This window comes from Ambystoma mexicanum, chromosome 11 (genome assembly GCF_040938575.1).
Source record: "Ambystoma mexicanum isolate Mex_15411 chromosome 11, UKY_AmexF1_1, whole genome shotgun sequence".
NCBI lineage: Eukaryota > Metazoa > Chordata > Amphibia > Caudata > Ambystomatidae > Ambystoma > Ambystoma mexicanum.
Genome location: NC_090934.1, coordinates 1240244012 through 1240258286, shown reverse-complemented (window position 1 = coordinate 1240258286; position 14275 = coordinate 1240244012). Strand labels below are relative to the sequence as shown.

The window sequence follows — 14275 nt, the reverse complement described above, 5'->3', positions numbered from 1 at the left end:
AAGCTGTGCATACTGTCTCTGAGGCAATGAACCATAAGGGGGAAAAAAATCTATGTAAAAAAAACAATAAAGCGATAACCTTCGAGACATGCACATTAGTAATCCTGAACAAATTGGTGAAACCAGTAAGCCAGTGGGAACCTCTAAAGAAGCGGAACTAAGATGGCTGGCATTGACCCTTAGAGAATCTATCTCAAAAAATGCAAGTGTTTAAGGAGAACTGTGTTCAGATGAGGTTGGCCTGCTGTCTTTGAACTCTAGGGGATTGTGGTACTTAAGGAACTTAACTGTTCAATGCTATCTGCATGCTCCTTTTTTATGTATTCAAGAAACTTGGGCAATATCGCCTCTATCCCTGGATGGATATATGATGATCCAGGAACTGGCAAATAAGAAACCAAAAGAAAGACCTTCAGGTGGGATTGTGATTACTGTCAAAATTGATTTGGAGGGGAAAGTGATAGGTTTTAATATCAGTAAAGGGAGCATTGCGGTTTGGTTTGAATTTAAGAAGGGTAAGATTCCTATGTACTTTCTGATTGTTAATATTTATTGGTCCCCCGATTCTGATTTGAAAGAGGCTATAGGACTTATAGACCATGGTATTCCAGAATGTCAAGAACTATGCACTGAATTGAATATTATAATTTTGGAAGATTTAAATTCGGAAATTGGAACAAAAATTGGGAACTGCCTGGCTGAATGTAGATTAATTGAGGCAGGTAAACGGGAGGATCTCGTTAACTCAGAGGGCAGGGTCGAGGAAATGCCTCCATGTGGAGAGGAGGTGGTACCAATGTTTTGAAGATTGGGGTATGTACTGTGTGAAAGACTTACTAGAAGCTTCTAGTGACCGCTTCACAAAGACCAATGGAATTCTGAACTCCGCCATTGACTGTTTTTGTTACAAGGAAATTATTCAATTTAGTGAAAGAATTTACCTTAATTCCTACATCAAAAAGTGACCACAAAGCACTGAAAATGTCTTTTACTGGACCTTGCTAATACTAGTGGGAACTTCCCCTAATGTTGGCTATTACCAGTCCCTGTAATCTGATTTCTTGGCATAAAGGTAAGGTTAAAGTAAATACGGTATTCTTGCAGGATTTCCATAGCACTGATTTTAGTAAGAAGCTAAACTCATGCACACATAATGCATTTTAAAAGTATGTTGAAACTGTAATGAGTAAAACTTGTGGTCTAAGGAAATCCAATATGATAAGTAGGAATTATAGACATTCCTTTTGTGAAGAAAGGAAAGATTTAAAGAAATCAAGGAATAGGGAACTTCGAGCCACACCTACAATTCCCCTACAGAGAGGGTCTTTTGGCCTTAGTTAAAACCATTAAAAATAAATGGAAAAGTAGAGCAAAAAACCTTTGTGCAAATTTGTAGAGTTGGCGAAGAAATGCTTCTATTCTTATCAGTTTTCAGTGCACAGAAGTTTTGGGCCTTGATAAATAAGTATGGAGATTTCAAAACGAGAGCCCAAACAGTGTCCATTAGACCAGAGGTATGGGAGGGACATTTTGGAAAACTTTACCCTCCCCCAGAATCGGAATGGTTAGTAAACTGGTCTATAAGCTGTCGCCCCGAGAATATTGTTTTTGGGCAGGCAGAGGTTAAACATGTTATTCGTATCGCCTATTCCCGTGCACCTGGCCCAAATATGCTCTTGAATGTGGTATTAAAGGGAACCCCCAATTTATGGGTAAGGATTCTCTTTGTACTATTTAAAGAGATACTCCTTATGAGATCCATTCATGAAAGTTGACATCTATTTTATATTTTGCCTATTTTCAAGAAGGGCGATAGGGGCTCTCTCTCCAATTACAGACCCATCGCCCTTCTTGACGCTGACTCAGATCTTTGCTGGCATTATTTTGAAACACATTCAAGATTGGATGAATTTACACCATATACTGCCTATTTTCCAGTTTGGTTTTAGGCGGAATGTAGGGATGGATGCTGGAGGTCTTTTGATTCACATCATGCAAGAAAATGCCTGGAAACGTGGGAGTCTTCCGATACATGTTGCATCAATTAACCTCACTTCAGCATTCAACCTTGTGGATAGAACAATTTTGTGGTCTGAGCGATTTCATCTCGGGATGCTTGTCCCTTTACTGTCCATTTTACTATCTACATGAGGGTACAAGAATGAAAATATTTCTAAACACTGATGGCTTGCTATCCAAAAGCAGAGTATGTAATGGACTGAGACGGGTGCATATTTGCGCCCACAGCCTTTAACATTTACATCTCGGATGTGGGACCTCCTTTTGGAGAAGCAAAAGCTATTTTTTTCCAAAGTTGAAGGAGAGTGTGTGTGTTGGACGGCATATGCAGATGACGTTACGCTGTATGATCTCACATTTTTGGGGACAAGAAAAAGGCCAATTTTCATGACTTTCTCAAAGAAAGCCGATCCTCTTATCTCAGTTGAGGAAAACACACTCTAGGTTTGGGAAATTCTCTATTCTTCCTTGTTTGCGCCTGTATAAAAGTAAGACCGTAGCCGAACTCTGTTATGGATTGGAGTTCGCTCCTCTATGGTAGAGAGAGGAACTTGCAAGATACGAGTCCAGAATCTTAAAATCTATACTCTGATGCTTACCCCCTTCTGTATCCTGCTTTTAAATACCTGTAAAAATGTAATTTTTCTGTAAGTATCATGTATGTTACCAACCTGTAAGCATGCTCCTGTTGTATATTCTGTTCTGCAGATTGACTGCTCCTTTGTTGTATATTAAGTCAACACCTTTGTAACATATGCGCTCAGATGCCTTTGGGCCAGGCGCGCTATACAAATAAAGAAACTAAACTACCCAAGTGTGTTCCGCTTTCTGCCATTCGTTACGAGCTTGGGCTTTTGTCTATCAGAAGTGTAGTAGAATGGCGATGACTTTCTTTGCCTAGAAAGCTGATTACATGTAAAAAAAAAAAAACTACCTTGTATGAAATATGAAATTATGGGTAATGGCCTCCGAAATGGTCCTCCGGTTTCTATGCATTTAAGCGGCACTGAGGCTGAAGTGCATGAAGTCGTGGACATATTGGGAGTTTCTTGTGAACTCCTTATATCCAATCCTATGAAAGTAAAGAATTTGTTACAACATAAAGACTCCAATCAGACAGAGTAATTCCTTAAATTCAAACTGTATGGAAATCTTGTGTCAAACTATAATAAAAATTGGAATTACAGAACCTTATCTTCTGAAATTTCTGGATTGATTATGGACTTTATGCGGTTCAGGTTCAATGTGATATAAACTGGAGTGATCAATGATCTCAGAGAAGGAAATGGAGGTAAAGCCTCGTAATGTAGATTCTGCAAGCATGAGGGTATCCCTAAACCTTGAAGCATATTTTAACATAATGTGACGGTTTAGAGCGTGCAAGTAGTTTTTCTCAATCTGTTCCCCAATACAGAAAGTGTGGATCTGAATCTTTTGTGGCTTCATATACTGCATGGTAATGGGATTAAACTGCAATTTGCGGTAGTGCGATTTTGAAGGACACTTGCAGACTGCAAGAGTAGTTGGTTGATATAGATGGGCATTGTGGATAATTTACTGTATCTTAGTTTACAAGTGCTTAAGGTTCTAGGAATATCATGTGAAGACATGAATATGACTATTCAAGATGGAATTTTCGATTAACCGTCACTCTATGGAAATAATTTTGAGAATATTTTGTGGCCATGATGATAGACTGTAAGCTTATATCTATAATCTTGGTCTTATTTTTTATTTTTGATAACTTTTTAACAGTGTGTTTGATGTTGTGATTGTGAAATGTATTGTGTATATTGTTAGGCAAAGTTTTAATGCAGTACCCTCTGGGATCACTACACGCAACTATAACTACAGGTATAGGCAACCCAACCTTTGGTACAAGCTTTTACTACACAGTTTTGGTAGCGTGTTGAGCAGCCAGGTTCATCTCAAGAGGGGAAATGTGAGCAGTAGCTGAGTTACACAAAGATGCACAGTTACAGATATTCAAATAAACTCTTACACTCGAGGTTTCTTGCATAAACAATTCATTTATTTATGAGTCAGTTATAAATCCGCCTTCAGAAGGGAGCAATAGAAAAGTAACACACATATACTTCAATACTGTACACTCTGAGTTTCTGAATCAGACAAGACACTTTTTGGATGGCCCACAGACACAACCTACACCCACATGTGACTTCAGTAACAAGGGTCCTGTGGACATTAATATCTTACTGTTGGCATTCAGAACACTATTAAAAAGTTGGTGAAAGGCAAAGGTTATTAGAACACAAGAAATAACAAATATTCATAAGCAGGGCAAATACTTTCAGATCGCACTTAGTCATTCAATTCAAATAGGCTAAGCCAAAGGGCAAAAGTCTTTGTATAGGGAGCAGCACTTCAGGTAAGCAAATTGAAAAGTCTTTGCACAAGTTCTTAGGAGTCTTTGATAAAAAGAATCAAATTTAGGGCCACAAGCTGATGTGACTTGTAGGAGTTACAAGCACTTCCACAGTAAGAGGTAAGTTCTCTTAGACTTGTTTTACAGTGCCTTAGTAAAGCAGAAAAGATGCAACTGAAGACTTCTATTCCTGTGCAGCTCTGCAGATCTCACTGTTCCTGGGCCTCAGTCGTGGGGACAAGAGGACGACATTGGGGGACTCCTGCACTGACAGTCAAAACTGGCAACCAGCAAGCTTTACTTTCAGTGGCTGTTTCACGTTTTTGCTCCCTGCGGTACAGCAAATAGCAATAAGCGCGGTTCCTGGCTGTCAAGGTGGACTTTCCTCACATCTGAGGTCCCGCACTCAACTGAGGGGGGAGGAGGGGGTGGTCAGGCTTGGTCAGTCCTGCTTCATGGAGTCCAGAGGATCTGCCAAAAGCTTTAGACAGCTTACAAGCAACGCACACAATCTGGTGTCCCTCTCCCTAGCTCTACGGTTTCCTGCAGCAACTCTTAGGAAATTCAACCAGCTCCGAGATGGGTGTCAAAGTGGCTTATTGGGAGTTGTTTGGCCCCACCAACTCAAAGGGAGGAGTTGTCCTTGCAGGGCTTCTCTGTCAATGCGAACTTGGCAAGTAGTCACTGCAGCAGGGCTTCACCGGGCATACCAACAGTCCAGGAGTTGCAGCATGCGTCCTCTTCGGTTCCTTTGTCCAGTGGTCGACTCCAAGCCAAAAGACTCCTTTTATTCATTTCTCTCCCATTCATTGCAGCCTAGCTGTACCTCACCCAGCAGGGTGGCTGTCCTTGCCAGACAGTCAGCCAGCCAATCACCACAGAGTGCATTTGGGTCTCCTAGGAGACTAAGCACAGGGAGTTTCGGGCACCTCCCTCACTTCCTGCCTACCCCAGACACTCTGGAGCCAGAGGCGGGTTTCTCTCAGAAACCCTGCCAAAGGCGAAATGAACAAAGAGACCAAACCTGGTTTGGCGCGCAGAGAAACTCTCTAGAAGGAGAAAAAAGACCACCGGGCACCATTTTAGCAAAGATGGCTGGACGCCATCTTTTTTCAAAATGGCTCCCGCAGTTAACCTTATCGTGTCCGCAAAAGGTCGCTGTGAATGCAAACCAAGGTAGATAAAAACGAAACCACTGCCACCAGCCAGTCCATTGAGGAAAGAGTAACATAAAAAATGTTAAATGAGCATTTAGACACCAGGGATACGAAGTACCCTCGCCTGCACTCTATTGTAAGATGGGGTGGGCTGGGTCTAGCAAGTATAATGCGAAGTAAAGTCAATTTCACTTTACTGCTCTGGGAAACAGTAGTTGATCCCAGAGAAGGTATTTAAACCTTGGGAGAGTATTTAAACCGTGGGAGATCTGGAAGACTTCCCTGTGGCACTGCACTGAAGGTGCTTTGTGACACAATTGTAAGAGATGCCTATGAAGTTGGTTAGACTCAATAACTAAAAAGAAACAGTGTATAAAATCACATTAAAATGCATGAGTGGGGAAAAAGGGTTTCACTCTCTGCAGGTTAAAAAAAAAAAAAAAATCAAGTCCTCAAAATCCAGCAAAGTTGATGGGGGGGGGGTCTTTAAAATGGAGGGAATTAACACATTTTTGAGAATTTTCCCCAATATATATTAGGATTTCAAGCAAAACTGCACCGTGGTGGAAAAATAATGCTGTATTGATGACATTTTTTAATGGTTCTGTTTTTTAAATTTTGTAAAGGTTACTGTGTAACTGTAAACAAATAAAAAAAAATGGCTGATAGCAGTGGTTTACTTTTGACTACCATTGTGTGTTTTTACCATGGGCTGCATTCGGTAAGGCGCCCATGGGTGCCCATTTCGTCAAAATGGCCCTGGTCTTTTTTTCGCCATTTGTCGGGGAGCTCCTTCTTGAGATTTACTCTGCGTGCCAAACCAGGATTGGTCTCTTGGTTCGTTTTGTCTTTGGCAGGATTCACAAGTGAAGCCCGCCTCTGGCTCCAGTATGTCTGGCAGGGGCAGGAAGTGCCTGAAACTCCCTGTGTGTAATCCCCTTGATTACAGGAATGCACCCAAAGGTGATTCGCAGGCTGGCTGTCCGGCAAGGACAGTCTCCCTGTTTTGATTGACAGCTAGATTGGAATGAATGGGAGAAACCTACATAAAAAGGAGAGGCTGTTTGGCTTGGAAGGCAGAGTCGACCACTGGACGAAGGAATCCGAAGAAGAGCTTGGAAGAGACACCTGATGCAACTCCTGGACAGTTGGTTTGCTTGGTGAAGCCCTGCTGCTGTTGAAGCTCTGAATTCACCTTGACTAGAGAAGCCCTGCAAGGACTTCTCCCTTTGAGTTGGTGGGACCAATCAACTCCAAATTAAGCCTGTCTGGACATCCTCTCGAAGCCGTTTGAATTTCCACTGCTGCTGGAACCGAAGAGCCAGGGAGAGGAACACCAGATTGTGTGCGTTGCTTTTAAGTCTGATGCGAGCGCTAGGAAGATCCTCAGTACTTCCCTGATTCAGGACTGACCAAGCCTGAGCCACCCCTACAGAGTGATGGGACCCAGATGCGAGGAAAGTCTAGAGTGGTATCCGAGAACCGCGGTGTTGCTATTTGCTGTCAGATGCGAGGAGCTGAAACACTGAAGAACTGCTGAATTGAAGTTTGCCCATTGCTGCCGCTGACCGTCCCATTGCAGAGCAGGAGTCCCCAGACGTCCTCCCTCTTGTCCCCACGACTGAGGCTCAGGAACAGGATCTGCAGAGCTGCACAGGAACAGAAGCCATCTGGAACCATTTCTTCTAACCACAGGTACTGTAAAGTCGAAGAATTTACCTCTTGTTGTGTAGCCATACGTGCACTCAGTTAAAACCGGTCTTGGTTACCTTGCAGAGTTGCTAAAGCTTTGCCCCTCACAAGCCTCTCAGCTTGTGGCCCTTCAAGTGTTCTATTTTTTACAAACATTTCTAAAAACATTGAAAGACTTTTTACCTACCTGCAAAGAAGATCTTCAGCTCCCCTTGACATTGTGCAATTAACGTTGGCTGGCCTGGCTCCCTGAGCGACTCCTTTACCTCTGACTTTTTGCATTGGTAGGTGTTGAAAATTGCTCGACTGTTTATGAATTGTTAACCTTTGTTTTATTCCTCTATTCTATCTTTTTTTTACCAAACTCAGTATTGCTGTTTACCAGTGATAAATTAATGTCCACAGTGTCCTAGCCATTTGTCACCTGAGGGTGTAGGAAGTGTCACTGTGCCGTCCCCAATGGATGTCATCTGATAGGAGAAACTAAGTGTGTTTTGAAGTATATTTAAGTGTTACATGTTTTTCTACCTTTCTGAAGAAGGCTTATATAACTGACTGTGAAATAAATAGTTTTATCAAAAAACCTGGAGTACAACTGTTTGGATAACTGTATTGTCAAACTGTGTCGCAACATTACTGCTTACATGGACCCCTGTTGAAATAAGCCTGGCTGCTCGACCACACTACCAACCTGTGTAGTTCAGACTTATACCAAAGGTTGTGTCCCTATTGCCAGGAGGTCAAGGTTATTGTAGTGCACCCAAAGGGTACTGCATACAATCTTGCCTAACCGTGGTACACAAGGGGGCTGTCCTGATCACTGTATTTTCGTGGTCTGCTTACTAATTACCGTAGACCCAAAATTTCTTTTGTCATATAACACACATTTAAATTTCTTACTTAGCCCATCAATAGATAATACAGACAAAATTTGAAACTAGGTACAGCTTTCATTTATTTAGCTGTTCATGCATTTTGTAGTCATGCATTTAAAAGTTTTTTTGCATAGATTTTTCATAGACATAAAAAATGTCAGTTTACCAAAAGTGGTTTGTTTTTATGCATTTACAAATCCTTTGGTGGCAACTGAATGAGAAAACACAATTTCATTGATAGTTTGTGCTTTAGAACTTTTGTGTAAAACCACCACCTATAGTGACTAGTGATAGCTAGAGATACATAATACAACCAGATCAAGAAAACAAAGTCATAATTGGTTGTTTTTTTAGCCAGGCTAGAGGGTGACCTAACACAATATTGCCTAAAACACAGCGTGTGAATGTTAGTAGATACAATCATCAGAAATGCTATTACATTGAGTAATGCATGTCATTCTTGACTGCTTTCCTTTTTCAAGATGCAATTTTAATAGGTGTAATTTGAGTGCACTTTAGGACTTTCCCAATGCATTTCGGACTTAACTCAGTCCTTTATCAAGGCCTATAATTCTCATCTGTCTTTTCAAATCAGTCAAGCGGTAAAATAGTAGAAATCTAAAACATGTACTGTCATATCCTCGTATGCCCGAGGATATGACATTCAAATGTAGGTCTCCCTCCTGGTACAACGTACTTGGAGTATGCCTCATTGATTCAGTGTCTCTGAAGGCTGCAGATAGCTTGTATCTTGCACTCTCCCAGGTCCCAATAGTTACATGGGGGAGGACAACCCATTGTGTTTGCTCTAAAACCACCTGCCCTAGGACACTGGTCTTTGGGGCCCACCCTTCAGGGGGTCACTATAGCCTCCATGAGCTAATTTTTAACCTACACTTTTATTTACCTGCAACAGTAGTGAATCCTACGGGATACTACCTCTTTGAACACTGTACTCTGCCTTCCCGCCTTATCTCTGGTCACTGTGGCCCGGTGACCCATCTGAACTTTGAGTGACTCATTCCAGATAGGGTTGGACTCGTAAGACAGGCTTGGGTCAAAGTTACAAGAAATTACTAAGAGTTTTTAAAGTTATTCAACCAACTTGAAACATATATGCTAAGTGATTTGTTATCCTAAAAGCTGTTCTAAACATACTTACCTGTGGTTTATCTATTCTAAGAATATTGCAAGTGATCTTACTCTGTGAACATGTTTTGCCACTTAACTGAACCTGGAAGTACAACAGTGTACGTTGGTGTGTATATAATTAACGTTTTTGTATGTGAGTCTAGAGTGTCTGCTTTCTTGAACCAAGGTGTGCTGCGAGTTCTGTGTACCGACTACAACCCGCCTCCCTCCTTACACTACCCTGGCTGCTCGTCCATTGCTACCATACCTTTGAGTAGTTGATGCCAAACCTAAGACGTGTAACCCTGTTCACCCAAGGTGGGCTTTCCTAAGTTCTGCCCCAGGCAGTAGGTTTTGTTGAAACCCCTAACCGTCGGTAAAGGTGTTAATTTCTGGGCAATGTTCCTTTAACAAGAAGTATGTCTATTGGCAAGTGCACGCTGGATTATGTGCCTCATTTCTGTGATATATCCTTGGCTCCTTTACACATGCTGGATTGCCCTAGCACTGTGAAAATAATTTCTAATGTTTCTTGTTTATACCTTACGGTTAGCCTACACAAGTATCCTGTGTAGACATTATAGCAGTCGTTTTTCTTTTTTTTAATTTTACTTCTGGCTAGTGATCTGCCTATGTTTTATTACAGATACTGCGAGAGCCGACGGAGGGTGTTATTACTGCACGTGCATGAGGGCTACGAGAAGGACCTATGGGAATATATTGAGGACTGAAAGCAGAACATTTGCCCTGCATAAAAGCAAAATTGAACTCTTGACAACTTTTATCATCTAGAGTGCTCATGCAATTAAAAGCAAAGAAACAATAACACACAAAAGGCACCACACAGGGCCCTTAAGCCCGGTCTCCCGTCGCTGGTCTCTGCTCCCGCCATTCGGGTTTGTTAATGGAAAGTTTAAGTAAATTATATTGTAATAAAAAACAAAAAAGGTAGATAAAGAATTGTACAACAGTATTCTGGGCGGCCAACAGGAATGTAGAGGAAGCACTAAAAAACAAATGAATACCCTACAACATAAACTTGTGACCTGCTGAAGCTTCCCCTCCTTGCAGCAGAAGCCTTCTTTTCAATGAATTTTCCCCATGTAGCCCAGGTGATTCTCTCGCCTACTTTGACAGTGCATTTCACTTGCAAACCTGCAATTACCGTGTTGGTTCTCGCTCTGCAGCCACATCCTTAATCCCTCATCTTGGCCTGGTACATGAATGAAAGCTGCTCGGCCCATGCCGTGTTCTTTGGAGGGGAAAGCAAAAGGGACAATGGGTTTAAAATAAAACTTTGTATATGACTTTTAAACAAACGAGATTAAAAAAGAAAAAGGAGCAGTATTTTTCAAGAATGTATATAGCGCATATGCATGGACAAAGAGCAAGTGTGGCACGTGTTCGCATAATGTTTCCTTACAAAAAAAATATTTATTCTTTAAAAATCTTCATGATTGTCTATTTGCTGTCCTGTTTTTCTCTTGCTTAGCATCTGGTGAGGAAAAAATAGTGTCAACGATGGAGCTGTAATGAATGCATTCTGCAATTTTAATTCAGGCGTGGTAGTTACATTGTGCATTTGAAGACACAAGTCCTTGTTACCTAAGGTAGTGTTGGCAATCTATCTTTGAAATAGAAATTATTGGGTGTTCTCATGGGGAGTCTACAGGCCTATGTCGAAGAGCAGAATATTATCCCAATCTTAAGTGATGTAAAGAGTGGAGGATGGATAAATATTTTTGTTTAATTGTAGTGAGTGGACCTCATTAGAGCACTAAAATGTATTTTGGCAGGAAGGCACTGCACTATTCCGAAAGGAGTACCTTAAAGGCTTGGCACTGGAAGTTTGTGAGGTTTTAATTGTGATATTTTGTTTGGGAATATTTGAGGTTTTCAAAGTTTTAACTTTCTTACTATGACATGGGGAAGGGAGGAAGTGAATGAGACAATATGATCTATGCAGTAGATTATTTTAAAAGGTTTACATAATGTGTAGACAAGCATGGGCTGATTGAAAGTGCTAAAATCATGGGTGTGCGCTTTCTAGAGACTGATAGAAGAATGACCTCTACAGCATTTATGGGATGGCATTTTGCGACAGCTGGTGTACATAGTTATCAAAAGGTATTATTTGGCATGGACATACCGATAACTGTTGTGCATGCAGATTCGAAGAAGATAGATGCCCTCTAACCATGCCATGTGGGTCGTTGCAGTTGTCTGACTCAGGTTCTCAATTGGGTTTCTCCAGTCCCCTAGCATTTTTGGCACAACAATGCTTTTGGTTCCAGCAATCAGGCACTGGATTTACTGTTTAGCTGAGGTCTTATTCACAGCAACCTTTCTGGCCTTTCAGTGCTTTGTTGTGAGGAAGGAGGTTTTTTTATTTTGTCCTGCCTCCAAAACTCACTAAGACCAAGTGACTTGATATATATGGACAGGCCACTGATGGCTGCTTACTCTGGAAACTGTGCTGCAGTCTCGTGTCACTGTAAGTGACCTTGGGGTTAAACCTCAGAGAAGTCTGTCATTTCAGTGATTTCTCCCCAGTAAGAGCCTGAGACCTGCTTAGCTTTTTCCAAACTTAGTTCCCAAGCACAAAGGGTTTATTTTTTTTGCTCTTTTTTGATGGTTATTCCAGGAAGGCAGCCAGTTTCCGACTTGTCACGAAGACCCCTTTGTGTTCTCACTCCCATCTGCTCCTTTGATTTGTTACGACAGTGGGGCTAAGACAAAAAAGCTGTGCAGGACGGTTGGAGTTACAAACGTTGAGGCCAAAGGGACGTGGGCACCCTTTTAGCTGGAAACTTCAGAGTAGTATGAATCGCAAGCCAAATCTTTAATACTTTTGAGTCTTGCACTTTAACGGTTTATGTCCTGAAGGAATGACTTGGCAGAAGGTGAATGATTGCGTTCTTCTTGCCAATCAGCAGAAATTTACTGAGGTATCCTTAAGGTGTTCCACACCTAGCCCCTCCGTAGCCCCACCCCACCCACCCACCCACCCACCCTCCATCCTGTCGTGGATACCTCAGAAGACCAAAGGATGTTCCCACCTCTTGATGGTCAGGGAACACCAACTCCCGATTGGTTAGAAGATGACCTTGTACTAGAGTTGAGTGGCTGAGGGTCATTCAGGAACTTTAAATCTGTACCATCCTGACTGTTGAATAGGCTTCCTCTCCCTTCTTACCTGCTGAAGAAGTGGGGGAGGTGGTGGGATATGAGACACCTGTCCTGGTGGACTTGTAGACATTGCTGAATTTGAATGCCGTATTAGGGGGTCCTTCAGCAGAGGGGGCAGGAAAGGATGTGGGGTTAATGTGTCTGTTCCCACTTCGCTGCAGTGGAGGACAAAATATGAATTTTACAGTGGCCTGAGCTTCCTCCTGGAAAACCAAGTATTCCTCTCGGAAGCACTGAAGATGTGCACATACCTTAGTGGTCTCCTTGCAGACTTCCTGGCTAGCGAGAATTTGTGAGCCGGCAATGCTTCCATTTGGGTTTTGAATGGCCCACATGTCTGCAACTAATCTTGGTCAACAAGGGATACACCTCTATCCCTATTTGTCGCTGACTGGTCCTTGCCTCTTCTGAGTGAGGCAGCTGCCTTGTGACCTCTGTTTTCCAGTTAGGCCTTATGAGTAATCCCCCGACATTCATCCCCCACTATACTAAATGGCTTCATTGGCATGTTGATGGAAGCAGTGAAAGCCTGAGCCTTCCCACCAAAAACCAATTTTGTAGCACTTAGAAAGCCATAATCCCTCTTCATACGAGCACCCACCACAGCTCTCTGGTTCCAGAGGATACGAGGTAATTTGTCAACTTGTTTTCATGTTTTCCTACATGCTTGGTTGCCTAGGAGATTGGTGTGGTTGCAACCTAGTGATCTGGGACCCATCTGAAGTTCTAAAATGGAGTATGTTCCTATAACAAGGGATGTCATGGAGAAATATTGACATAAATCTCACTTATGTTGCTTCAGTTACTCTACAGGTGTACATTACCATGTACACCTAAGATTGGTATTTTCAGGGTGTGTCATTTCCATGTGCTCAAAGTAGTCTTGGCCCTGAAGGTGTAGTCGCTCTTTTCAGTGCAAGGGTGCTTTGCTGTAAACCAGCGGTTTTCAAACTGGGGCGCGCCCCTATCTCTGGGGGGCCGTGAGAGCACAGCATGAAATGTAAAAAGAAAATGTTTTTTTTTATTTTTTAGATTGGAAGAAATGGGCAGGGGCAGCTCACATGGTCGGGCTGAAGCATGAAACTGTTTCAGGCACCAATGAAAAAGTGGCCCCCAGTTGTAAATGGATATTCATTCCTTTAGTCACAGATTGTTTGAATAGTACCCAAGGTATCCAATGTAAGTAAATTGTGATATTTGAAGAATATTTATTCAGCAACAATGGTCAAAATGACTAACTGCATAGTGAAGTAACTCATCAAACTGGCCCACATTGGCCAAAAAAGTGGCCCATTTTGACTGGTCCACACTAGCACTTTGCATTTTTGGTACAGGCATTGCCCTTTAGGCCAGTCCGAGCCTGGCGGTTCATCCATAATGGCGAGGGGGCGCCCACCCAGTGGCCCCCTCACCCATTATGGAGGAGCTAAGGAGCCAGCCCAGTGAAACAAGCACTCCCTAAGCTGCTTTTTCCAGCTGAGAGTGTGCGCCTGCTCTGGCTGAACTGTTAAAGGGGAAACACTATTTCCATTGGACAGTTAAGTTTAGTTCCCCAGCTGTACATGCTCACTGAGCCATACATGCGCTGGGGCGTTTTGCTTTGCCAGCATTGCATAGCTCATTGGAAATGCTGGCTGGGGCACTGCATGTCTGTATGTGCAAGGGGGAGCAAACGGACAGAGTAGCCTGGAGCAGGACGTTTACCACACGCAAGCCAAAGCAGAAGGTGCGTTTATGTTCATTTTTATTTAAACATGTGTATGGATGCGTTTATGCTTATTTTTATGTCCATGTTTATTTAAACATGTGTATGGATGTGTTTATGC

The 14275-nt window shown here is 42.3% G+C and overlaps 1 protein-coding gene across 4 annotated transcripts in view; it reads left to right on the top strand.

Annotated features, from left to right (window-relative positions):
• Positions 1 to 10722, top strand: part of ARIH1 (ariadne RBR E3 ubiquitin protein ligase 1) — a 1069856-nt gene extending 1059134 nt beyond the window's left edge. For 2 of the 4 annotated variants that reach the window (XM_069624621.1, XM_069624619.1), the window contains exon 14: positions 9907 to 10722. In XM_069624621.1, the coding sequence (XP_069480722.1) occupies positions 9907 to 9991 (85 nt within the window). In that variant the 3' untranslated portion in view covers positions 9992 to 10722. The remainder of the gene's footprint in view (positions 1 to 9906) is intronic. The other 2 variants (XM_069624620.1, XM_069624618.1) reach the window with 1 other exon arrangement.
• Positions 10723 to 14275: the final 3553 nt, after the last annotated feature.